We start from the raw sequence: 27,257 nt of genomic DNA on the forward strand, positions 1-27,257 counted from the left end.
CTTGGGGACAGACCTGGAGAAGGCATAAGGAAGTGATAAACCAGTAATATGTGCAAGGTGATAAACGCAGCAGCCAATCAGCTCCAATATGTAAATTAACAGTAAGGAGCCGATTGGCTGGTGCGTTTATCACCTTGCACTTATCACTGGCTGTCTCCAGGCTTAATACATCTGCCCCTGAGTTCATTGTGAGCGATCACTATATTGGGATGACTTTCAATAAAAAACAAACTGTCATAATACAGGTTGAGTATCCCTCATCCAAATATTCCAAAATACGGAATAATCCGAAATACAGACTTTTTTGAGTGAGTGTGAAATAATGAAACCTTTGTTTTTTTGGTGGTTCAATGTACACAAAATTTGTTTATTACACAAAGTTATTAAAATATTGTATTAACTGACCTTCAGGCTGTGCATAAGGTGTATATGAAACATAAATGAATTGTGTGAAAGTAGACACACTTTGTTTAATGCACAAACTTATAAAAAATATTGGCTAAAATTACCTTCAGGCTGTGTGTATAAGGAGTATATAAAACATAAATGTATTCTGTGCTTAGATTTAGGTCCCATCACCATGATATCTCATTATGGTATGCAATTATTCCAAAATACGGAAAAATCCAATATCCAAAATACCTCTGGTCCCGAGCATTTTGGATAAGGTATACTCAACCTGTACAAGAATGTACATAAATATCACACTTGTGTTCCAGCAGTGGTAAATGGTAAAACTCCTGATAATTGCTCCATACACCAATACTTTATAACTGAGCAGTCCATGGTGAGATGATATACAGTCATGTAGCCGACAGTCACTGAATGTCAACATGGTGAAAATGTCAACATTATAAATGTTGGCACCTGGAAAATGTCGACATGGACAAAATGTAAATATAGATGCTGGTACTAACCCCTACCCAATACCCCCTCACCCCCCCCCCCCCCCCCCCCTCCTCTCTCCCCACTCCACAGCCGCCACTGAGTACTAAGTAAAAAGGGAAGGGAGGGACCTAAATTTAAAGATTTTGCCACTTTACTAACAGCAATACATCAGTTGTACGATGAAAGGTCCATTTAGTCAGTAAATTAAGATATGTGATTTATTTAATCATATACAACTGTCCAGAATAGTTACTGTGCCTTTGAAACAGGTGATTGTGATATTCAGTGTATGTAGAATTAAGAGACTGCACTCATTTTTGACAGGTATATGTGCTACCACATTGGAGTCCCACAAAGCATTTATCTATGGCAAACATAAGTTCTGACAAACATAACGTAGCACATCTGCAGTGATACAAATGCTTGTAACAGCAGTAGTGGGTATGTCACAAGACTAGGGTCAGACTGCCCTACAGGGAAAAACCCCGGTGGGCCCTGCGGCCTGTGGGCCCACCTCCTCCTCTAGTGATCAAACTCCAGACTGTGCACTGGAAATATACATTATATTTATGTTACATTATACTGCACAGGACTATGGTCTACTTTCTAGAGTGTATTGCTGTTATTACTCTGGCACATTATCATGAATGTACTAGCAGTATTTACTATATATATTTATAAAGGGGCCCAGACCATATACTCCCTAATGGTTAACAACAGCAATATGCTGTAGAAAATGCACCATAGTCCTGTGCAGTATAAAGCCTCTGTGGTAGCTAGCCATACCCCTTCTGGATACTGGCCACACCTATGTGCACAGGCCCCTACCACAGCATTCCCCCAGTGGGCCCTTCATGCCGCAGTCTGACACTGCACCAGACACAAAGGTTTATACTGTCATCCCTGTTTACATTAATTTAACTTGTGTTAAAAATGCACAGAATTAGCGCTAGTGGTATGAGGTTTAAAACACAATTATATATCCAGCACTAGTGTAATTGACATCTGGAACCTATTGGTACTGTATTTGACATACTAGAAAGCAGTAATCCAATATGCTGTCATATGCATTGCCTGAAAAACATGCTCCTCTATATATTTGCAAATGTTATATTTAGATTTCGTATATAAAGTAGTTTGCTCTTTAAATTTAGTGGGGGGGGGGGGGGGGGGGGTTTAATAGAAAAAAAGAATTTAAACAGTTGCTGTAATGAAAGTGTTAACATGGACATGTAGCTCCTAAAACATCCAGTAGGAGGAGTGTGTGTACAATGGATCAATGCAGCGGGACACACGCTGTATGATGACGATCAGTGTGTGCAAAAATCCCACCTACATCAGAGAACAGATATATGGTAGCCTTTATAAATATGTAATATGACTGCATCCTACAGTATAAGTGTAGGTAAATCTGATCAAATGTGGGTAGTCGTTTGTTGTACTATCGGTTGGTTAGTAATTATTTTTTTATTACAGGTGTCATTGCTGCTACTCAGGTGAAATGTATTAGGCATGCACACTGATAGTGCCAGTACAAGCCTCGCTAGTCACATATATATCTGTAGATATGAGGAAATAAGGGACATTTTGGCTTCGAAAGTTAACCATGTACAGCTAATTCTGTCTTGCAATTTCACATCTAGCATTTGTGTTGTTTGTTTGCATTACACACAGGTCCTCTCACTAGTCACAATATCACATAAACTGGGGATTAATAGTGCATAATAATGAGTAAGGCTAGCTTCAGATAGGTACAGAGATGAGATCGATGTTAACCACACATACAGGTAACATACAGGAAGAGATATCACATAAGGTAAATCCAGTCTTTTGTATATTCATAATGCCCTAGCACCATATTCAATCCGGGATTGTCACATTATCTCACACTGACAAGGTGACATTGCAAATGTATCCTCCCAAAGTGACTTAGCTGCCCCAAATCAAAGGACTAAAGTGTTTCTTATTAGGTCCACTCCTGTATTGCCACTTGGGCATTTTGTTTTCCAGCTTATAATTAGGGATACCCACTGTTCATTTATACTTCCATTCACTAGTTATTTTCCTTCAGGAGTGTCTTGCGTGGTAGGGGGTAGTGCCAAGCTTGGTGCCTGTTGGTTGATTCTACTTAGCTCATGTCTAAGAGTTTCTAGACCATACTCATGGGAAGCTAGTGTACTGTTGACTTGCTCCAGGTAGCCAATTAAACTTGTTTCCTGAGTCCCACAAGTCCCTTCCATCTGGGCTACCCTATGCTCAAACCCAGTCATCTCTCTTTGAAGTTCACGAGACAAAATTTGACAACTTCCCATTTGTCCTGTGAGACGTGCTTTCATCCTTTCCATTTCCCCACGCAAGCCTAGTAGGTGTGCTCGGCTGGAGCGGATTTCAGAACGCTGTCCATCTACCTGGCCTTGAACAGAGACCAATTCCTCAGAAAGCCGACTCCCACGCTCCTCTGCAGTCGAGTTGACTTGGAGCACTGTATCAGCAAACCTACTTACAGATTCTTCCAAACCATGAACAGAACGTCCAACGCTCCTCAGGTTAACTTGAAGTAGAGTAATCTCGCCTTGCAGTGCTTCCTCCTTCTGCCTTTCAATTTGCTTCTTAATGCCCAAAATGCTATTGTTAAGGTGCCCTAGTTGTTTTTGAACATCTTGGTTCTGCGTTTGACACTTTGAGAGCTCAGTGTGAAACTCTATTAGAGTTTCTCCACCAGGTGCGGAACATCCAGCAGCACACAACTCCTCTACAGCAGCAAGTCGGCCCTGCATGCCTTCCAAGTTCTCAAGGCCCTCCCTTCGTATCACAGACAAATGTGCATCCAACAGTGGCATCACTGCTCCATCCAGAGCCAGTGGAGCTGAGGCATTGGTGAGCTCTCCAACAGCTGTTAACAGCCTCTCTTCCAAGACTCTAACCTTGTCATCCACAGAGGCTCTTACCCCATCCAGCTCGGCTAACAAGTGGCCTGTTTCTCCTCCATCCTGGCAACATCTTCTAACACCTTCCTCAGTGAGGTTTAGTCTGCCCTCCACTTCATCCAATCTCACTCCAAACTGAGGTTCCAAAACAAGCCGGGTCAGTTCTACTTCCACCCTTTGGCTTAGGGTGTGGTGCTCCTCAGTTAGCTGACGCATACTACGTTCTAGTTCCTCTACACGTCTGCTGAGGTCCTCCAGGCGCCCACAGCAGCCCTCAGGTGCACTTAGTCCCAGCACTTTGGCACCTAACATGGACATTTCCCTCCGCATTGTGACTTCACGTCCATCCATTTCCTGCTGCATTCTTTGACTTGCTGTCTGCTCAACATCTTGGCATTGCTTCTGTACTGCCTGAACTTTGACATCACAATTCCCTTGGATTTTCTGTAGTCGTGCCTCTATTCCATCAAGCAGTTTTGCATGAGACTCAGCAAGCTTTCCCTCTAAATACTGCTCTAGGATTTCAGTGGAGGTAAGTGGAGAAGGTCTTGCAGCCTCTAATAAGTGTTGGAGCTGTGCTTCATGGCCCATCACCATCCCATTTACTTCCTCTAGAAGCTCTGTTTTTGACCGTAGGATCTCACTAACCTCAGCCACTTTCCCAGACAAGTCCCCAGTAACGTGTGGAGCCTCTGCCAAAGCATCAGGAATTATGCCAAATCCCACAGAGGACTGTGAAGAAGAACCAGGACCGCTCACTAATGAACCAATCATCTTGCTGGTGTCCTCCTGGATTGCAAGGCGCACAGAGTCTCCCAGACCGCTTACCACACCCTGCAAGCTGTCATAAGACTGAGATAGCCGTCTGACCTCTTCTTCCATGCGGTCTAAACGCTCTCCAAACATGGGTGACAGTTTTCTTCCTGTAGGAAGGAAATAGCATATGTGTTAGCACTATAGTGCAGTAAATATGTGTATTTGGCATGATTGCACCTGACCATACAGCGCATTTTTAGGCTGTGTACACATGGCGCGATGCGCCCTACAGCCCGACATTGACTATTCGACGGGGCCGGCCGATATAGTCAATGTTGGGCTGCCTGTCTATTTTTCCTTGCAATGCCGATCCAGCGGGACCACGCATCAGCATCGCAAGGACTATACAGACGGTGCGATATGCACATATTTCCTTACGATTTTGACTATGTAGTCAAAATCGAAAGAAATATTGTACCGTGTGTACACACCTTAAGTACTGCAAGACAATCACAGTTTATACTTTCAGATACTTCCCTCTCAGACTGGGTTTACCAGCTATCCCTGGCAATATCACAGCAATGCCAGTCTATATTTTTGGGCTTATACAAACTGCAATTTGCTGCTGATTCTGTATTTTTAGTGTGTACACATATCTCTACTTTGAGTACTGTATTTTGACTGTGATTGAAGATGAGGGGTTGTGGTGCATTTAATACTTCCAAGTTAATGTCAAGTAAACATAACACCTTGTGTCTAAAGATATGTTGATAATTATGTTAATAGTCTTTAACCAGGCCAATATTTTACTATATTTTGGTTAGACTAGACTAACTTTTATACAGTATACATGTAAATTGTATGTTGTTTTTCCATGACAGATATCCGTTTCTTTTAGAGGCATTTTTGCATACAAAAAAGTCATTTATAAATGAGCCCATGTGTGATAGACATTAGCCATTGTATAACCAGCACATAGATCTGTCTATCTCAAGATGGAATTTACTGTAAATACATTTTCAGGTTATTTCCTAAAATACTGCTCACTTTAACCTAATTTGTGACAGAAATGAATCATTTGTGACTGATATACTGTAGGGATTTTGGGGGTCATTCAGATCTGATTGCTGGGCAGCGTTTTTTGCATTCCTGCGATCAGATAGTCGCCGTCTACAGGGGGAGTGTATTCTGGCTGTGCAGGTGTGCGATCGCATGTGTAGCAGAGCTGCTCAAACTGATTTTGTGCAGCTCTGCGCAGCCCAGGAATTACTTATCCAGTGCGACTGATTCCTGCTGACCGGGACTGGAGCTGACATCAGACACCCTCCCTGAAAACGCTTGAGCCCGCCTGTGTTTTTCCGGACACTCCCTGAAAACGCTCAGTTGCTACCCACAGATGGCCTCATCCTGTTAATCTCCTTGCGAACGCCCGTGCGAATAGATCCTTTGCACCATCCCATTGCAGTGCACCGATGCCCGTTACAGCCGTACAATGCGCCGGTGCAGTGCGGTGTATATGCATGCGCCGTTCGGATCTGATCGCCCGCTGTGCGAAAACACACACCAGTGACCAGATCTGAATGACCCCTAAATCAGGAGAATGAGAGATTATAGGGCCTGACTTTACATTACAGGTGGAAGTTTTGTGCATGTGAAGTTTAGTTTTACCAGACTGCTCAGACTGTACCCAGAAATGCGTTTTGTTTTTTTGCTGAAGTGTAAAAAGGGTTCCCATTCATAATTTGTGCAATGGAAAACGTATTGGGTGTCATTCCAAGTTGTTCGCTAGCAGAAAATGTTCGCTGTGCAGCGATGATGCAAAAAAAGGCACTTCTGTGCATGCAGCGCAATGCGCACGCGCGACGTACTTTCACAACGGCCGATGTAGTTTCACACAAGGTCTAGCGAAGCTTTTCAGTCGCACTGCTGGCCGCAGAGTGATTGACAGGAAGTGGGCGTTTCTGGGTGACCGTTTTCAGGGAGTGTTCAGAAAAACGCAGGCGTGCCAGGAAAAACGCAGACGTGGCTGGGAGAATGCAGGGCGTGTTCATGACGTCAAAACAGGAACTGAACAGTCTGAAGTGATCGCAAGCGCTAAGTAGGTCTGAAGCTACTCTGAAACTGTACAAAATTATTTTGTAGTCGCTCTGCGATCCTTTCGTTCGCACTTCTGCTAAGCTAAAATACACTCCCAGTGGGCGGCGGCATAGCGTTTGCACGGCTGCTAAAAACAGCTAGCGAGCGATCAACTCGGAATGACCCCCATAGTTGTTTTAATGAGGACATACTCATAAATTAAACCTTAATCTATTTAATTGAGTACCTTGGTTTTTGTGAGCATTTGTGTTATTGGTTAGGATACTGCTCATTTATCTATACTACTGTCATGCTGAGAATGTCGACCTATCGATATTCTGACAATGTCGACATTGTCATTGTCGACCTTTTGACAACATCCTTTTTATTCAGTATAAATGAAGACACAGGAACAGAAATAAGACATTCATACTTTGATACAGGAAAGATATTATATCAGTGTAGTTGCATCAGTCTACGTCATTGGTGTTTTAGATAACTGGGTAATGACTTTGGAGGTCATTCTGACCCGATCGCTCACTGCAGTTTATCGCAGCGCAGCAATCGGGTCAGAACTGCGCATACGCCGGCGCCGCAGTGTACCAGCGCATGCCGGACGGCCGTAGGCCGTCATTCCCTAGCGATCGCCTCTGCCTGATTGACAGGCAGAGGCGGTCGCTGGGCAGGAGGGGGCGGCACGGCGGCGTTTGTCTGCCGTTTGTCCGCCATTTTGGGGGCGCGGTCCGGCCAACGTAGGCGTGGCCGGTCCGTGCGGGGGCGGGCCGCAGCGGCTGCGTGATGTCACATGCAGCTGCTGCGACCAGGGGCAGCAAAGAGGTTCTCCCGGCCAGTGCGATGCTTTTGCACTTCTGCGGGGGGAAGGGGGGTCGGCACTGACATACGAGGCGGACTAGCCCTGTGCTGGGCGTCCCCCCGCATGTCTGTGTTTACGATCGTAAATTTAGCACAGCCACGATCAACTCGGAATGACCCCCTTTATCCGATCATAAAGCTATTAGAGGGTTCTATGTCCATTTCATTAAGTGCATGTTTCCTAGTTCATAATAAAATTATTAGGAAAGCATTATTATTAAATGTCTGGTGAATGTGCTAAAGACTTGTCAGCTTCTCTGCACCACTATTGGTTAACTGTATAAGGCTAGGTACACACTGGAGCCATGGGTACCCAGCCGATATGTCAGCCTGACGGGCTGACATATTGGAACCTGGGTACACACGGAGAGAAGTTAATGAAAGAAGGAACGATTACTGTTCTTTCCTTCATAAGCATACATGGTGTCGTTAATGATATCGTGCAGTAAATCAAATCTGACAACATTGCTAGTGACACGGTACACGCATATCGCGCATACACACTGCTCAATGTGATCAGATGACATATTGCTCAGTGTGTACCCAGCTTAAGAGTGTGACTCTAGCCTGAGAACTCTACAGACTGCCTTCACCATTTGCCAGATATGATTCAAAACAACAAGGAGAGCTGTAAAGGCTACTGTCTATTGAAATGTAAATGATAAATATTGTCTGGCTTCCCATGCCGAGAGCTGTATTACATGCTTCATAACTACCATGAGACAGTATAAAGCTGAAATACAATGAACTGCAGAGATCTTATAAGATACCACTGTAAACATATTCTTATCTATGTCATGTTCTGCCTTGAGAATGTGCAAATATACAACTACATCTCCTACAGCATACTAATGATTACCTCCCAGCAAGTGCAAGCCTGAACCGTGCCAAAAGTGCAAGCTCCTGCCCACACCTGATCAATCTCTTCTTCTGTACTGTATATAGGGCCTGATGCATGTTTGTAAGTAAAGCAAAAAGTAAGGAACTGGCCAAAACCATGGGGGTCATTACGACCCGTTCGCACACTGCTGGTTGTTGCAGCGGTGCGAATGGGTCAGGACTGTGCCTACGCGGCACCCGCGATGCGCACATGTGCACACATGCGATGCGCACAGCCGTCGCCGGGCAACGACCAAAAGAAAGAAGAAAGTGATCGCTAGCGCAATCGCATGAAGATTGACAGCGGGGAGGCGTACCGGGGCGGATACTCGCCGTTTTCCGTGCGTGGTGAGTCCAACGCAGGCGTGTCCAGGCGATTGGAGGGCTGATGTCTGACGTCCATTCCGGGACCTGCATCGCTGGATCGATCGCACAGGGTAAGTAACTATTACCCTGGTCTTGTTTTACAGGAATCTTTTTTTGCATAGCAGGGCTGCACAAGCGATCGCAGCCCTGCTATGCAGAAATACACTTCCCCATCGGCAGCGTCTAGTTGATCGCACGGGCAGCAAAAAGTTGCTACGTGCGATCAACTCAGAATGACCCCCCATGTGCACTGCAAGGGTGACAGATATAACATTTGCAGAGAGAGTTATAGGCCCTACACACTGGCCGATTTTCAGAAAGATATGAACGATCTCGTTCATAAATGAACGAGAACTCGTTCATATCTTTCAGTGTGGAGACTCCAGCGATGAACGATGCGCGGCCCCGCGCTCGTTCATCGCTGGTCTCCCGTCGGCTGTGCATGCAGGCCAATATGGACGATCTCGTCCATATTTGCCTGCACTTCAATGCAGCCGCGTGACGGGGGGAGTGAAGAATCTTCACTCCCCCCGTCACTGCCCCCCCGCCGCCGGGTCGCTCGTCGGCCGTATCCGCCGTCGGGCAGCTCGGCGGCGGGTCGACCAGTGAGTAGGGCCCCTTAGATTTGGGTGGGTTATTTTGTTTCTGTGCAGGGTAAATACTGGCTGCTTTATTTTTACATTGCAAATTAGATTTCAGTTTGAACACACCCCACCCAAATCTAACTCTCTCTGCACATGTTATATCTGCCCCACCTGCAGTACACATGGTTTGTCCCAGTTGCTTGCTTTTTTTACTTTACTAACAAACATGAGTCAGTACAATAGTATGTGTGCATTCTTATAGGTATTATCCTCTTCTCTATGTGTTTATGACAGTTTAATTGTGTATATATATATATGTATTTGTAACATTAATGACTAAATATTAACTAACATGTGGCTGTCAATGGTGTGAATTATTATTATTATTATTATTATATAATACTGTAATGAACTAAATAATGTAATCCCCTACTTTAGTTTCTAATGACTATTAGAAGTCAGCTGTGGGATTGTGTAATTATATGGTAACAGAACTCCTTCATGGCTTCTGATATCCTCATGATCTACAACAGAGTGAGCATTATAGTTTGGGTTCGTGTGACCGGCGATCGTGCCAGTCACCATACCAGTGCTGGGATCACGACCTTTAGATTGCATGCGGGGGTGGGGTGAGCGCAACGAAGCCCCTTGCGGGCTCGGTGGCTCGCTGCACCCACCACAGGTTCTCTTCCCACTCTATTGGTGTTGTGGACACCCATGAGTGGGAATAGTCATTGTCAGTCAGCATGCTGACTGTCGGGCTTTTAAGCGAGCGGGATCCCGCCGGTCACATAACTACATCCCCACCAGTGTGTCTTATGATCATAACAGGTTAATGTCCTGTGTTCAGTGGTCTTTTGCCTTCATGTTTTCCTCAACTGGAGAAAATCCAAGTAACCTCAGTCTAGTCATGAGGAGTAACCACTTTTGTGTGCGTTTCAGGAAAAGGGTTGAACCACTACTTTGCTCAATAGTGAGAAATGTATTTGAGTACAAAAAATTATTTATGTAGAACAGATTACGTAAGTGGGTAACAACGAAATACTGTACATTTTGAACAATTGCTGGCAAATGCCAAGCAAAAATACTTAGTAAGCTCATTAGTTGTATAATGGCAATAATTAGTAAAAACTGTCAAGTTCTGGTTTAAAACTTGAACATATGTATGAGAATGGCACGTTTTCTTACCGTAGCCACTTTTCTTGGGTGATGCAGGAGGGTCAGGCAGAGTCTCTGTTTGCAGTTTAGGATGGATAGGGGGAGTTTTCGGAGGAGGGAAAAGCTTCTGCCCTAGAGAAGCTTTGGGTCCCATGTAAGGTGGAAAGTAACCAGGATGGACAGCAGGTCCATCTTGGCAGGAATCCCCTGAAAGACCAGGACAACAGCGCCACTGCAGTTCAGTCACTACCTTGTATCCAACCTTGTACTTGGGTCTGAAGAGTGTTCTGTATCTAAAATGAAATAGAAACATAATAAGACTGGAGTCTGACTCCCTTCCCGTCAATGCGAGGGTCCATGGATCCGGCAACCTGTCAGTCATACAGCGTTTGCATTGCGATCACGATGTGTATGCATTTTAAGTCGCTATTATTACTCATGTGTGCGCAATACAAATGTCAGATTGCAATTTGCAAATTTTGCAATCTTTACTGAGTAAGGTCCAATAAACGCTATGGGTCCGATTCAGGTTTGCACACCAGCTGGCTGCAGTTACACTGCATGCATAAAATGCAGATATCCGTATGTATGGAGAGTTATATGCACTCATGCAGCAGCAGCACCCATATATATCTTGCTTGCTCAAATAGCAGTCATCATTATCAGTGCACAATTGTACCAGTCCAATACCTGGTGCAGGAGACCCATCCGAAATCTGCATAGGCCGCGATTCCACCTATACACCCATGACCCCACGCCCCCTTGTGTCGTGCCTCCTCCCCCTGATGTAAAAGGTACCTTAGGCCACTTGAATCTAGCATCTACCATGACCCCCCACACACAGTCAAGTTAGCCAATACGCAAATGCCCTGTTATCACCCACTTATGCCTATTTGGCTGTAAATAGAGTTTTGGGATGTGTATGACTGCAATGCTGAAAAATGCCAGACGCATCTGCAAAATGGACATGCACACAACTCTGATGGACCCCTAAATATAATTATTTCAGATTTATACCATTACAATGCCAGTTGCTTGATGGTAGTAAGATCTTCTGCACTTACACAACTGTTCCTGGGCATTTGGGGCCCCAGCTGCACTTCAGGTACTCAGCCTTGATATATGGTTCTGTGCCATCCTGCTGTGTGCAGGTCACATTCTTCTCAACAACATACACACAGTAATTCCTGCAGCAGAAAGACGTAGGGGAGAGGACAGCACGAAGGGGACATGGAAGGGGAAAGGAGAAGTACATCAGTTGAACAACCAGTAACAACATACATGTGTGCTCACCTATCTATCTGTATCTGTATAAATATAAATAAAATGTTGGCGTGTGTGTATATCTATATATATCTATATATATATATATATATATATATATATATATATTCTTTACTGATCGCATCTGTAGCAGTAATGAAGTAGTATCAGAAAGTCATTCTGTGTGCTGGGCACTGTCAATAGAAATGGATACAATTTTGCTCCATTATTCCAGGCATAGTGCCAGATACAAGTAGGAACAAGGACACCCAGTCAAAGGGTAGTTGTTTCAGTTCTGTATAATGATGTTACATATTGTTATTACACTAATTAATAACATGCTTCAGTGATATAAATCCGCAATCTTACAATAATACATACCAGCACTTGTGACTTGAGTAATCAAGATCTACAAATGTGCAGAAAGTGTATAATTGCTACTGCAGGCTTTAGGTGGTGACCCTCCCGGGTTGTGTAACTACACCTCGCAGCAAGTACGGTACCTCTGTCTGCAGATAAAGCATACTAAGTGTATCGCTCTCTCCACCCAGCAGGAGACTTACCTGTGCTTGCTGATGGGTTTGCCATAGGCCTGGGGATGAGAGGTATACAAGCTGTGAATGAACCTTCCTGAGGCAGGGGGTGAGTAGTAGGTCCCCTTGGCATCTACTAGGCTGAGTATCCCACCTAACAATGCAGAGAGGGAAAGTAACAGCAAGGTCCTGAGCATTCTTCCACACAGTCCGTCCATTGGGCACCGAGTAGTAAATGGGACTGTAGTAGATGTAGGTGACAGTCAGGACCCGTGACGATGTAACGTGTGGTGTCTCTGTCCTTTCTACAGGGGTCTCTGTTCTCCGTCGCACATTCCAGGGATATCTGACAATTAGAGGGGACTCTCGCAGCCCCCCTCTGTCTGACGGTCTCCGAGCAGCCTCTTCCAGCCTGTGCAGCCTACAGCAGCCACCTCCAGGTGCACACAGCACGGTATAACACACAGGCTTTGTCCTTAGTCACAGAAAGCAAGTCAGCAGCCCAGTATCTTCTGTCACTGTCTCATCAAACTGTGACTCTCTCTCCTCTCTGTGTGGCAGTGTCGGTATCACTGAGTGTGACAAGGTATCTGCCTCTGCCAGACACTGCTTCCATCTCTTTCTTTTCTCCTCCTCACTTCCCCTGCGATATCTTATATTCTCACTTTTACTTACAATTCTTTATTTTGCATCCTCTCCCTTCGGTTAGCCCTGTCCTCTCTACATCACACCTTTCTCTCTGCTCCTGTTTAATAGATACTTCTCTCTTTATTGCTGTCCCACTTCTCTACCTCAGCCTTACTTTCATCCACTCTCTGACTTTCTCCAGTCTTCCCCTCTCCCCCTGTTACTGTCAGCTTCTCACAGCTCCCTCTATACCCCGGACCTGTTGGAGGGGAGGGGGTGACTGGGGTGGAGTGAGAGGAGGAGACTGTGGGATTAGAATAATATACCCCTCTACCCCTTTCCTGGAGCAGTGTTACCTCTGCCAGCAGCAACATGAGACATAGGCTGGCGCTGTATGTCCCACTCACTGCAAATCCAGCCATGCTGCACAGTGAGCATGTATACTGCAAAGATACAACATTCTTGCTTGAAAAGATGAACAATTCAGTCACATCCACTAGAGTTGTCACCTCACACGTGTAGAAGATTTATGCTATACAGGAACTTGTGCTGCATGCAGTAATGTATTATATGCAACAGCAGCTGAATATGTACTCTAACCTGTACTGGGTTTTTAAGGGAACATTTTAAAAAGATGTGGTAACAGACATTGACAGATCTGTATATATAAATACATAGGAAGATGGATTTACAATAGCCATTTGTAAGTCATTATTGAGTCTTCGTCTTTGAGGGTAATTTATAAAAACTCTTTTGTGATATCCTGTTTCTGTATTTTATTCGTGCCCCTAATAAGGGGAGGGATATGAAGTTAAGGCCCATATAGACGGGCCGATGCGGGAGAGATGTGTGCTGAGCGAACCGCTCAGCACACATCTCTCCCGCCGCTCAGCACAGCGCGATGTGTGCTGAGCGCGCGGGGGGAGCCGCTCACTTCACCCAGCGGGTGAAGTGAGCGACCCTCTAGATTGGCATGCATGCAGGCCAATCTAGCACCAGCGACAGCAGGGGGTACACACGGAGCGATAATGCTCAAATTCTAAGCAATCTAGTCAGATTGCTTAGAATATCGCTCCGTGAGTACCCCCCTTTAGAGGCCAACAGGACTGCAGATTGTTGGAGTTGGGTGGATTGAGGAAATTCCTTATAAATAGCTCAAGGGGTGTATGAGTGAGCCTAGTTTTACACTTAAGCAGATTATTTACATTAATGGGACACAATCGTGCTGTTCACAGTTATGTTTCTGTGGGAAAGCACTCTTCAACTCAAACAAATTACACTTCAAGACCTTCAAACAAATTAAAAGAACACATACAATAAAGACAATTTCAAAATCCTTTCATTTTCATGACTGGGTCAAGGTGTGCATTTTCTGGTCCATTCACCAACAACAAACAAAACTAGGCACTTTTAAGGGGGTATTTTCAAAGTTAGTGAAGAGGGGATACACCTTGAAATACCTGCCAGACAGGTAAGATGTGAACTTTGAAAAGCATAGTGTTGCTGTAACAGGCTACTCAGGGAGGGAGCCTGGTAGTGGCGGGCCAGGCTGGGGGAGCAACTGCCCTATGGACCTGTATATTTCTACTGCTCAGTGCCACTGGCTGGTTGCAGCTGCATGATGCATTCACATGCCTGGCATCCAAGAGACATGCATAAGAATCTCCCTGGATGTTCCAATCGTGTTATAAATGAGCAGCGTCCCCTGTCTGTCTCCTGGACACTAGTCACATACACATACAGAGAGTCCAGCAATGCTAATCTGCTTAGGAGCCTATTTATCAATCACACTGGATCTGGATGTGATATTAGCACTCAAAATTGCACTCTAGGATGCATTGTAGAATGCGATTACACCGCTGGCATGTATGATGTAGCACATGCAGTAACAGGGGCTCCGAATGTGTTAATTTCAGTGCAGGACTTCTGCTCATGCACGGTCTACTGCTCATGCATGCTGGTTGAGTTTCCTCCGGAATCTTTTGCTAGCAGAGTTTGCGAAGTATAGCCCGTATCTGCGGGGGCAAAGCTTGTCTTGGTAACTCTGATAGTATCGCCTTCCCAATAGAAACCTGTGGGGGCTGTGGCTGATGTTGGAAATGGAGAGGCCGCAGCAGGGACCTCTCTAGACGGCAGAGCAATAGACTCTTGGCACCAGGGTCACTGAAGACCCTAGCACTGTCCCAGAGTCTAGTGCACATGCATGAAATGCCGGGAAAATGGCAGCTGCGGCATTTTACCAGTGGTTTCTGCAGCGGGGGACTCCAGAGGGGATGTATTAATAGAAAATGGATACACGGTGTGTGGTGTGGTCCCCGTTGGACCCCAGGGCCCGTGTGTACCGCCCACACTGCGCCCATTATTAGGGCTGGACTGCCCATCCGATGGGCAGGTGGGCCTGTCCGGTCCACAGACAGCCAGGAAGGCAGCACGCAACGCAGCTCCCGGTTCTCTTGTTTGTCCCTGGCTGCCGCCGCCCGTAGTGCCCCGTTGCTAATCAACATGGGGGCGTGCCGTGAGTCTACACCCCCTGACCCGCGGCATGCCCCCATTTGCAGTGTCCCTTTGTCATTGCGCGCACGTATGCCAGGGCTGGAAAGAGGCCCCAGTCTGCCCTTGTCCATTATAGATACGCCAATGGGCCACAGCAGATATCAGAGATATCTACTGTGATCTCTCCTTCATACATAGCGGTGATACTAAATATTTGTAGTTACCTGATGAAAACATGTGTTTTCGTGGAATAAGCCGCAAATATTTAATGAAAAATAGCCCCAAAGCGACGGATGGTCATTATCACGGTATCCAATTATAGTAGGCCGTTTTTAACGGCCAAAATTGGACCCATGATTGTATGAATCGGATTGAGGATAAGTCCCTGATCCCATGTGTTATCGCTTCTCCAGTTGCTGCTTATTGGGGAGTTGCCATAGGGGCTAACAGGATAGCCTCCAGCGATCCTACTAGTTTACCGCTGCTAATAGGATACCACCTTTAGTATTGATCAGACAGACCATATGACATGCATCATTAGTAATAATGCTAAACCATTTTGTAAGGTCTGGGAACCCTGGGCAATGCACTACAATCTAAGGGGTCAATTTAGCCGGACTTATGACATTTTGGGGCCCATTTATTAAGCATTGCAGAGTGATAAATAGCACGGTGATAAAGTACCAACCAATCAACTCCTAACTGCCATGTTACAGGCTGTGTTTGAAAAATGACAGTTAGGAGCTGGTTGGTTGGTACTTTATTACCATGTTATTTATCACTCTCAAAGGCTTGATAAATTGTGTGTGGTATAGAAGGTAGATAGTAACTAGGTCGACAGTGTCTAGGTCGACCACTATTGGTCGACAGTAACTAGGTCGACAGGGTGTCTAGGTCGACAGGGTCTTTAGGTCGACAGGGTCTAGGTCGACAGGTCAAAAGTTCGACATGAGTTTTTAATGGGGTTTTTGTGTTTCGTTTTCTTCGTAGAGTGACCGGGAACCCCAATTAGTGCACCGTGTCTCCTTGCATGGCGAGCGATTCAGGCAAGGTGCCTCAGTCCACGTGGATCGTTAAGTATGAAAAAGGTTCAAAAAAAGAAAAAAACCGTGAAGAAATCATGTCGACCTTTTGACTTGTCGACCTAGAACATGTGGACTTAGAGACCCTGTCGACCTAGAAACCCTGTCAGCCTAGTTACTGTCGACCATAGTGGTCGACCTAGTTACTGTCGACCTAGAGACCGGATCCCTGATAAATCTGGGCATAAGTTTGCAGTCCACAGGGCTGTACCCAAAAATCCATGATTCCATGGTGAAATGGGGCCGCAAGGAGAGGGGCGAGTATAGGGCCGTCGGTGGAGTTTCCACACCATTTCAACAGGTTGGGTATGATATGCCGGCTGCTGGGATCCCGGTGGTGAGCAAACTGAGCATGAAAACCCCTGGCACCGTGCATGGAACTTAGAGCATGAAACCCCTGGCAACGAGCAGGTAATTTAAAAGTAATTAGAAGCCTTACTGTAGGACTTAATGTGTAATGGGTATTACGGTGTGGCATAATGTATCACGGACATTGCGGTGTGTGGCATAATGTATCACAGACGTTGCAGTGTGTCATAATGTGTCACGGACATTGCGGTGTGTGGCATAATGTATCACAGACATTGCAGTGTGTCATAATGTGTCACGGACATTGCGGTGTGTGGCATAATGTATCATGGACATTGCGGTGTGTCATAATGTATCACGGACATTGCGGTGTGTGTCATAATGTGTCATGGACATTGCGGTGTGTGTCATAATGTGTCACGGACATTGCGGTATGTGGCATAATGTATCACGGACATTGTGGTGTGTGGCATAATGTGTCACGCACATTGCGGTGTGTGTCATAATGTGTCACGGACATTGCGGTGTGTGGTATAATGTATCACAGACATTTTGGTGTGTGGCATAATGTATCATGGACATTGCAGTGTGTGGCATAATGTATCACGGACATTGCGGTGTGTGTCATAATGTGCCACGGACATTGCGGTGTGTGTCATAATGTGTCACGAACATTGCGGTGTGTGGTATACTATATCAAGGGCATTGTGGTATGTGGTATAATGTCTCAGGGGCATTGCAGTGTGTGGCATAATGTATAACGGGCATTGCAGTGTGTGTCATAATGTGTCACAGGCATGACAGTGTGTGGTGTACTGTATCAAAGGCATTGTGTGTGGCATAATGGATAACAGACATTGCGATGCGTGGCATAATGTGTCACAGTCATTACGGTGTGTGGCATAATGTGTCAGGGGCATTACGGTGTGTGGTATACTGTATCACGAGCATTGTGGTATAATGTCTCAGGGGCATTGCAGTGTGTAGCATAATGTATAATGGGGCATTGCGATGCGTGGCATAATGTGTCACAGGCATTACGGTGTGTGGCATAATGTGTCAGGGGTATTACGGTGTGGCATATTGTGTAATGGGCATTATTGTGTGTGGCATAATGTCTAAGGGCCATTGCAGTATGTGGTATAATGTATACTGGGCATTACTATAAGGAGGAAAAATGACAAATAATGTAAGGGGTGTGAATCAGGATTACTTTCATTCCTGTGGTGGTCAACGTCTGGGCATGCAGGTTGAAAAACTGAGGTATAAGGTAGTCTATTCCTGGAATGCCATGCCCCTTTAAGCAAAACCACACCCATTTCAGCAAGGCCATATATATATATATATATATATATATATATATATATATAGCTTGTGGTGGGTCCGGCACGCCAATAACTAAGAACAATGTGTCCCTGGTGCCTTCACTGTCCACACGGGTAGATACAATAAAGCGCTGTGCGACACTCAGGTTTGAAGGAATAGTCACCACACTCTGCCTTTCTTCAACGTTTCAATTTTTACTCAAAAAAATTGTCATCAGGAAGCAAACAATAAAAGAAAACACTCACCTTATATCCCCCACCATTGTGCTCGTGTGTCACGCCCGCCCGGCGAGGTCCGTCCGGCGCCTGCGGCGCTGTATGATGACGTCATCGCGTATTGCGTGATGCACGTCCAAGTGAACCCATCACCATGACAACCCGGTGACACTCTCCTGTATGCGCATAAACAATACCAAATGCTAATACCAGCATGTTAAATACAGTAAAAAACACTAAAAGACATAACAACAAGAACATGATTATGAGCTGGAAGAAAAAGGAGTGTGAGAGGAAGGAGATATGTTAGTAGTCATAAAGCCCGGCATCACTGTGCGAAATGAACAGATAATAACGTTCATCGCCCATGTCACTGATAGGGATAGTAGAGCTAACAATGCTCAATTGCAGATTGCTGGAGGTCTACTCCTGGATAATGGATACACTGTATAAGGGACTGTCCAATCACAGGTACGGGCTCTAATTGGCTCAATATCAATATGTTAATGACTCCCCCTTAGTGATCCTTAATGAAAAAGAATCAGGAGAGATCAGGAGTATTGTTAATATGTAATAAAATGTAAAATGTGTACACTATAAATATGGCTAGATATAGAGAGAGAAACACACACTTAAATAGCTCAGTTAGCAGGGTATACATACTGGACCAATAATCATTAACATGGTTATAATTAGAGAAAGATCAGAAAAAGCATGCTAGTGGTAGAGCTTCATTCAGTCCTCTTGGTATGATCACATCCAGTTTCTTGATCCATCTGGTCTCACATCTGAGTAAAGCCTTATGTCTATCCCCTCCTCTGATCCTCATTGGTATGTGGTCAATCATTCGATACTGTAGGCTGGCTAAAGAATGCTTCATAGTGGCAAAGTGGCGTGCCACTGGTTGATCACTGGTTCCTTTTATTAGGGCCGCTCTGATCGCTGATCTGTGTGCCGTCATTCTTTCCTTAAATTTCCTCATTGTTTTACCAATGTAACTTGAGCCACATGGGCAGTTTATTTGGTAGATCACATATGTCGATTCACATGTTAAATGATGTTGAATACGGATTTTGTAGCCCAAGTGTGGATGACAAAAGGTATCACCAGTGATATGGTGTTGACACGTCGTACATGTACAGCGGAAGCAGCCCATCTTGCGTGTTGGTAAAAAGCTGATACTAGACGGTTTCGTTTTATCGGAGATATCCGTTTTAACCAAGATATCTCTGAGGTTTCTAGAGCGCTGATAGCAGGGCATGATGTCAGTGTCCTGCAAATTGAGTTTCTTGTCTGTTTGGATAAGATTCCAATGTTTTTTGGTCACTTTATTCGCCTCTTGTGAAACGATGGATCAGCTCATCCATTTGGGCTGCTGCTATAGAAGCATCTGTGTTAATTCTATGAATCCTGATCATTTGTGAGTAAGGAAGACCTCGTTTTAACCCTTTAGGGTGGCAGCTCATGTTATGGAGAAATGTATTGCGGTCTGTTGATTTTGTAAAGACCGTGGTGTTGACATGTGAGTCAATGATGGATATCTTGACGTCCAAGAAGTCAATGGTGTTCTGATCCATTTTATAAGTAAGTTTCACAGGACTACTTGATGCATTATGCGTGTCCAGCGTATTCTGTAATAGCTTTGATGGTCCTCTCCAGATGATCAAGAGATCATCTATGAATCTTTTGTACAGAATGATGTTGGATGAAATGGTATTGTTTATGCGCATACAGGAGAGTGTCACCGGGTTGCCATGGTGATGGGTTCACTTGGACGTGCATCACGCAATACGCGATGACGTCATCATACAGCGCCGCAGGCGCCGGACGGACCTCGCCGGGCGGGCGTGACACACGAGCACAATGGTGGGGGATATAAGGTGAGTGTTTTCTTTTATTGTTTGCTTCCTGATGACAATTTTTTGAGTAAAAATTGAAACGTTGAAGAAAGGCAGAGTGTGGTGACTATTCCTTCAAACCTGAGTGCCGCACAGCGCTTTATTGTATCTACCCGTGTGGACAGTGAAGGCACCAGGGACACATTGTTCTTAGTTATTGGAGTGCCGGACCCACCACAAGCTATATCAGCTGCATTCTTACACCACAAGAATTCCAGCAGGTCATGGCAACCAACGGTGTTTAATATTCCAGTTAAACCACCTGGATCCAGGAAATCATTGTGTATTATTGTGTCCACACAATAATTGGTTTTTAACATATTCACGAGCATTTGGTGATTCAACACCCCTGGTGTATTTAACCTCTCCATTACATTATGGACACTTTACAACAAGATGAGGAGGATTTGTGTAATCCGGCATTGATTCCCTTACAGGAATACTTTAGCTACTCAGAAACAGATACTGAAGCAATCTTGCACAAAGAGCAATTGCTAGCTCAAGCTGAGGCATTAACCCCAGAAAGTGTGTACAGAGATCTACTCCGCATGAAAAAGAAAGAGATAGATTTCACATATCATGCTATAACAATAAGCGACTACTTCAGAGCAAAGAAGATCCCTAGGGGTCTCAGAGTGCGCAACTGCCCAACCATTGGCAGATTTAATCCATAATTTTGTCGCAAATGGGTTTCAATACTCAATAAATGCTCAGCAGACCTGATGCTATTAATTATTGAGCAGGCTAAATTGGAGGTAGACAAAACGAAGGAGAAAATCAATAAGTTTGAAACCATACATCTACCTACCTTGACATTGGACACAGAGAATGATTGGTTAGTTCAATTAGAGAACCAACTGGCAACATATAAGCGTGACTTGATCAAATTCAAAAAGGCTAAATTTGATAAAGTGGATCAGGATTACGAAAACCACCAGGTATACAGGTGCTTATCGGGCAATAATCCACAGGAAAACAGGAGAAGGCCATTCTTCAGGCGTCACCGATATCCAAGGACTGACCTAGACACGGAAACTTCAAATGAGGGACAAAGCACCAACAGTGACCAAGAACAACCCTCCAGTCACCGCAAGGGTACCATCCCTTTAGGGGTCATCACACGCACGGCAGTAACACGCAAAGAAAAACAACCCGTCGAGGAGGCCAGTACAAGCGGCACCACGCGTACAAAGAAGCAACCCGCAAAAAGCAAGCGGAAGTAATTATGAATCTATCACACTATGAATTATCATCCAGCGAACAGAGAGTCTTATCCAAGGGACTATCTTTTATACCATCAGCTCCATTTGATGACCTAAAATGGCAGGTAGCGAAAAACCAGTTGCATCGCAAATTAAAATACAAAGAATTTTTCATAGACAATCCCACTGTAACCAGTAGCACCATTCCGAAAAAACTACTACAATTCAAACAACCGTCTGTCTTTGATCCATTATCAAACAATGCCAGCATTAGGACCTATATACGTTTATTGGATCAGGAAACAGAACATCTTTCTACAATGAACAAGACCTATAAACATAATTTATCCAAATCAGAACGTGCTGCTCTTCAGAATTTGTTTGTCAGAACACCATTGACTTCTTGGACGTCAAGATATCCATCATTGACTCACATGTCAACACCACGGTCTTTACAAAATCAACAGACCGCAATACATTTCTCCATAACATGAGCTGCCACCCTAAAGGGTTAAAACGAGGTCTTCCTTACTCACAAATGATCAGGATTCATAGAATTAAGACAGATGCTTCTATAGCAGCAGCCCAAATGGATGAGCTGATCCATCGTTTCATTTTGAGAGGTTACGACCCTAAATCTCTCAGCATCACCAAGTCCAAGGTGTTATCAATGGAGGGAAGCCAACTTTTACAGAAGAAGACCCCAGACATATCAAGATCTAAATTCCCATGGAAGAGTGTCTTTAATATTGCCTCAGAAGAGGCGAATAAAGTGACCAAAAAACATTGGAATCTTATCCAAACAGACAGGAAACTCAATTTGCAGGACACTGACATCATGCCCTGCTATCAGCGCTCTAGAAACCTCAGAGATATCTTGGTCAAAACGGATATCTCCGATAAAACGAAACCGTCTAGTATCAGCTTTTTACCAACACGCAAGATGGGCTGCTTCCGCTGTACATGTACGACGTGTCAACACCTTATCACTGGTGATACCTTTTGTCATCCACACTTGGGCTACAAAATCCGTATTCAACATCATTTAACATGTGAATCGACATATGTGATCTACCAAATAATCTGCCCATGTGGCTCAAGTTACATTGGTAAAACAATGAGGAAATTTAAGGAAAGAATGACGGCACACAGATCAGCGATCAGAGCGGCCTTAACAAAAGGAACCAGTGATCAACCAGTGGCACGCCACTTTGCCACTATGAAGCATTCTTTAGCCAGCCTACGGTATCGAATGATTGACCACATACCAATGAGGATCAGAGGAGGGGATAGACATAAGGCTTTACTCAGATGTGAGACCAGATGGATCAAGAAATTGGATGTGATCATACCAAGAGGACTGAATGAAGCTCTACCACTAGCATGCTTTTTCTGATCTTTCTCTAATTATAACCATGTTAATGATTATTGGTCCAGTATGTATACCCTGCTAACGGAGCTATTTAAGTGTGTGTTTCTCTCTCTATATCTAGCCATATTTATAGTGTACACATTTTACATTTTATTACATATTAACAATACTCCTGATCTCTCCTGATTCTTTTTCATTAAGGATCACTAAGGGGGAGTCATTAACATATTGATATTGAGCCAATTAGAGCCCGTACCTGTGATTGGACAGTCCCTTATACAGTGTATCCATTATCCAGGAGTAGACCTCCAGCAATCTGCAATTGAGCATTGTTAGCTCTACTATCCCTATCAGTGACATGGGCGATGAACGTTATTATCTGTTCATTTCGCACAGTGATGCCGGGCTTTATGACTACTAACATATCTCCTTCCTCTCACACTCCTTTTTCTTCCAGCTCATAATCATGTTCTTGTTGTTATGTCTTTTAGTGTTTTTTAGTGTATTTAACATGCTGGTATTAGCATTTGGTATTGTTTATGCGCATACAGGAGAGTGTCACCGGGTTGTCATGGTGATGGGTTCACTTGGACGTGCATCACGCAATACGCGATGACGTCATCATACAGCGCCGCAGGCGCCGGACGGACCTCGCCGGGCGGGCGTGACACACGAGCACAATGGTGGGGGATATAAGGTGAGTGTTTTCTTTTATTGTTTGCTTCCTGATAACAATTTTTTGAGTAAAAATTGAAACGTTGAAGAAAGGCAGAGTGTGGTGACTATTCCTTCAAACCTGAGTGTCGCACAGCGCTTTATTGTGTATATATATATATATATATATATATATATATATATTAGAGATGAGCGGGTTCGGTTTCTCTGAATCCGAACCCGCCCGAACTTCATGTTTTTTTTCACGGGTCCGAGCGACTCGGATCTTCCCGCCTTGCTCGGTTAACCCGAGCGCGCCCGAACGTCATCATGACGCTGTCGGATTCTCGCGAGGCTCGGATTCTATCGCGAGACTCGGATTCTATATAAGGAGCCGCGCGTCGCCGCCATTTTCACACGTGCATTGAGATTGATAGGGAGAGGACGTGGCTGGCGTCCTCTCCGTTTAGAATTAGAATAGATTAGAGAGACACTTGATTTACTAATTTTGGGGAGCATTAGGAGTACTCAGTAGTGTACAGTGCAGAGTTTTGCTGATAGTGACCAGTGACCACCACTTTTATTTATAATCCGTTCTCTGCCTGAAAAAAGCGATACACAGCACACAGTGACTCAGTCACATACCATATCTGTGTGCACTGCTCAGGCTCAGGCCAGTGTGCTGCATCATCTATTATCTATATATAATATTATATATATCTGTCTGACTGCTCAGCTCACACAGCTTATAATTGTGGGGGAGACTGGGGAGCACTACTGCAGTGCCAGTTATAGGTTATAGCAGGAGCCAGGAGTACATAATATAATCCGTTCTCTGCCTGAAAAAAGCGATACACAGCACACAGTGACTCAGTCACATACCATATCTGTGTGCACTGCTCAGGCTCAGGCCAGTGTGCTGCATCATCTATTATCTATATATAATATTATATATATCTGTCTGACTGCTCAGCTCACACAGCTTATAATTGTGGGGGAGACTGGGGAGCACTACTGCAGTGCCAGTTATAGGTTATAGCAGGAGCCAGGAGTACATAATATATTATATAGTGAGTGACCACCAGACACACAGTGCAGTTTATTTAATATATCCGTTCTCTGCCTGAAAAAAGCGATACACACAGTGACTCAGTCAGTCACATACCATATCTGTGTGCACTGCTCAGGCTCAGGCCAGTGTGCTGCATCATCTATATATATTATATATCTGTCTGACTGCTCAGCTCACACAGCTTATAATTGTGGGGGAGACTGGGGAGCACTACTGCAGTGCCAGTTATAGGTTATAGCAGGAGCCAGGAGTACATAATATTATATTAAAATTAAACAGTGCACACTTTTGCTGCAGGAGTGCCACTGCCAGTGTGACTAGTGACCAGTGACCTGACCACCAGTATATAATATTAGTAGTATACTATCTCTTTATCAACCAGTCTATATTAGCAGCAGACACAGTACAGTGCGGTAGTTCACGGCTGTGGCTACCTCTGTGTCGGCACTCGGCAGCCCGTCCATAATTGTATATACCACCTAACCGTGGTTTTTTTTCTTTCTTTATACATACATACTAGTTACGAGTATACTATCTCTTTATCAACCAGTCTATATATTAGCAGCAGACACAGTACAGTGCGGTAGTTCACGGCTGTGGCTACCTCTGTGTCGGCACTCGGCAGCCCGTCCATAATTGTATATACCACCTAACCGTGGTTTTTTTTTCTTTCTTTATACATACATACTAGTTACGAGTATACTATCTCTTTATCAACCAGTCTATATATTAGCAGCAGACACAGTACAGTGCGGTAGTTCACGGCTGTGGCTACCTCTGTGTCGGCACTCGGCAGCCCGTCCATAATTGTATACTAGTATCCAATCCATCCATCTCCATTGTTTACCTGAGGTGCCTTTTAGTTGTGCCTATTAAAATATGGAGAACAAAAATGTTGAGGTTCCAAAATTAGGGAAAGATCAAGATCCACTTCCACCTCGTGCTGAAGCTGCTGCCACTAGTCATGGCCGAGACGATGAAATGCCAGCAACGTCGTCTGCCAAGGCCGATGCCCAATGGCATAGTACAGAGCATGTCAAAACCAAAACACCAAATATCAGTAAAAAAAGGACTCCAAAACATAAAATAAAATTGTCGGAGGAGAAGCGTAAACTTGCCAATATGCCATTTACCACACGGAGTGGCAAGGAACGGCTGAGGCCCTGGCCTATGTTCATGGCTAGTGGTTCAGCTTCACATGAGGATGGAAGCACTCAGCCTCTCGCTAGAAAACTGAAAAGACTCAAGCTGGCAAAAGCACCGCAAAGAACTGTGCGTTCTTTGAAATCCCAAATCCACAAGGAGAGTCCAATTGTGTCGGTTGCGATGCCTGACCTTCCCAACACTGGACGTGAAGAGCATGCGCCTTCCACCATTTGCACGCCCCCTGCAAGTGCTGGAAGGAGCACCCGCAGTCCAGTTCCTGATAGTCAGATTGAAGATGTCAGTGTTGAAGTACACCAGGATGAGGAGGATATGGGTGTTGCTGGCGCTGGGGAGGAAATTGACCAGGAGGATTCTGATGGTGAGGTGGTTTGTTTAAGTCAGGCACCCGGGGAGACACCTGTTGTCCGTGGGAGGAATATGGCCGTTGACATGCCAGGTGAAAATACCAAAAAAATCAGCTCTTCGGTGTGGAGGTATTTCACCAGAAATGCGGACAACAGGTGTCAAGCCGTGTGTTCCCTTTGTCAAGCTGTAATAAGTAGGGGTAAGGACGTTAACCACCTCGGAACATCCTCCCTTATACGTCACCTGCAGCGCATTCATAATAAGTCAGTGACAAGTTCAAAAACTTTGGGTGACAGCGGAAGCAGTCCACTGACCAGTAAATCCCTTCCTCTTGTAACCAAGCTCACGCAAACCACCCCACCAACTCCCTCAGTGTCAATTTCCTCCTTCCCCAGGAATGCCAATAGTCCTGCAGGCCATGTCACTGGCAATTCTGACGAGTCCTCTCCTGCCTGGGATTCCTCCGATGCATCCTTGCGTGTAACGCCTACTGCTGCTGGCGCTGCTGTTGTTGCCGCTGGGAGTCGATGGTCATCCCAGAGGGGAAGTCGTAAGCCCACTTGTACTACTTCCAGTAAGCAATTGACTGTTCAACAGTCCTTTGCGAGGAAGATGAAATATCACAGCAGTCATCCTACTGCAAAGCGGATAACTGAGGCCTTGGCATCCTGGGTGGTGAGAAACGTGGTTCCGGTATCCATCATTACTGCAGAGCCAACTAGAGACTTGTTGGAGGTACTGTGTCCCCGGTACCAAATACCATCTAGGTTCCATTTCTCTAGGCAGGCGATACCGAAAATGTACACAGACCTCAGAAAAAGAGTCACCAGTGTCCTAAAAAATGCAGCTGTACCCAATGTCCACTTAACCACGGACATGTGGACAAGTGGAGCAGGGCAGGGTCAGGACTATATGACTGTGACAGCCCACTGGGTAGATGTATGGACTCCCGCCGCAAGAACAGCAGCGGCGGCACCAGTAGCAGCATCTCGCAAACGCCAACTCTTTCCTAGGCAGGCTACGCTTTGTATCACCGCTTTCCAGAATACGCACACAGCTGAAAACCTCTTACGGCAACTGAGGAAGATCATCGCGGAATGGCTTACCCCAATTGGACTCTCCTGTGGATTTGTGGCATCGGACAACGCCAGCAATATTGTGTGTGCATTAAATCTGGGCCAATTCCAGCACG

At 44.9% G+C, this 27,257-nt stretch overlaps 1 protein-coding gene across 2 annotated transcripts; it reads right to left on the bottom strand.

Moving 5' to 3' along the window:
• Nucleotides 1-1,092: 1,092 nt before the first annotated feature.
• Nucleotides 1,093-13,202, bottom strand: EMILIN3 (elastin microfibril interfacer 3). 2 transcript variants are annotated; one of them, XM_063960340.1, is made up of 4 exons: nucleotides 12,334-13,202; nucleotides 11,572-11,694; nucleotides 10,538-10,800; nucleotides 1,093-4,738 (listed from the first exon to the last, which is right to left on the bottom strand). In XM_063960340.1, the coding sequence occupies exons 1-4, from the start codon at nucleotides 12,519-12,521 to the stop codon at nucleotides 2,946-2,948; spliced, it is 2,367 nt and encodes a 788-aa protein (XP_063816410.1). In that variant the 5' UTR covers nucleotides 12,522-13,202; the 3' UTR covers nucleotides 1,093-2,945. The 2 variants fall into 2 exon arrangements, with proteins under 2 accessions (XP_063816410.1, XP_063816411.1); XM_063960341.1 differs by lacking the exon at nucleotides 11,572-11,694.
• Nucleotides 13,203-27,257: the final 14,055 nt, after the last annotated feature.

The sequence above is a fragment of the Pseudophryne corroboree genome, chromosome 3 (genome assembly GCF_028390025.1).
Source record: "Pseudophryne corroboree isolate aPseCor3 chromosome 3, aPseCor3.hap2, whole genome shotgun sequence".
NCBI lineage: Eukaryota > Metazoa > Chordata > Amphibia > Anura > Myobatrachidae > Pseudophryne > Pseudophryne corroboree.

Coding starts and splice junctions, on each gene's coding strand:
- EMILIN3 (XM_063960340.1), bottom strand. CDS start 12,521: ATGGACGGACTGTGTGGAAGAATGCTCAGGACCTTGCTGTTACTTTCC. Junction 11,695..12,333: donor AAACCCATCAGCAAGCACAG/GTAAGTCTCCTG, acceptor TTTCTGCTGCAG/GAATTACTGTGTGTATGTTG. Junction 10,801..11,571: donor AAATGCCCAGGAACAGTTGT/GTAAGTGCAGAA, acceptor ATTTCATTTTAG/ATACAGAACACTCTTCAGAC.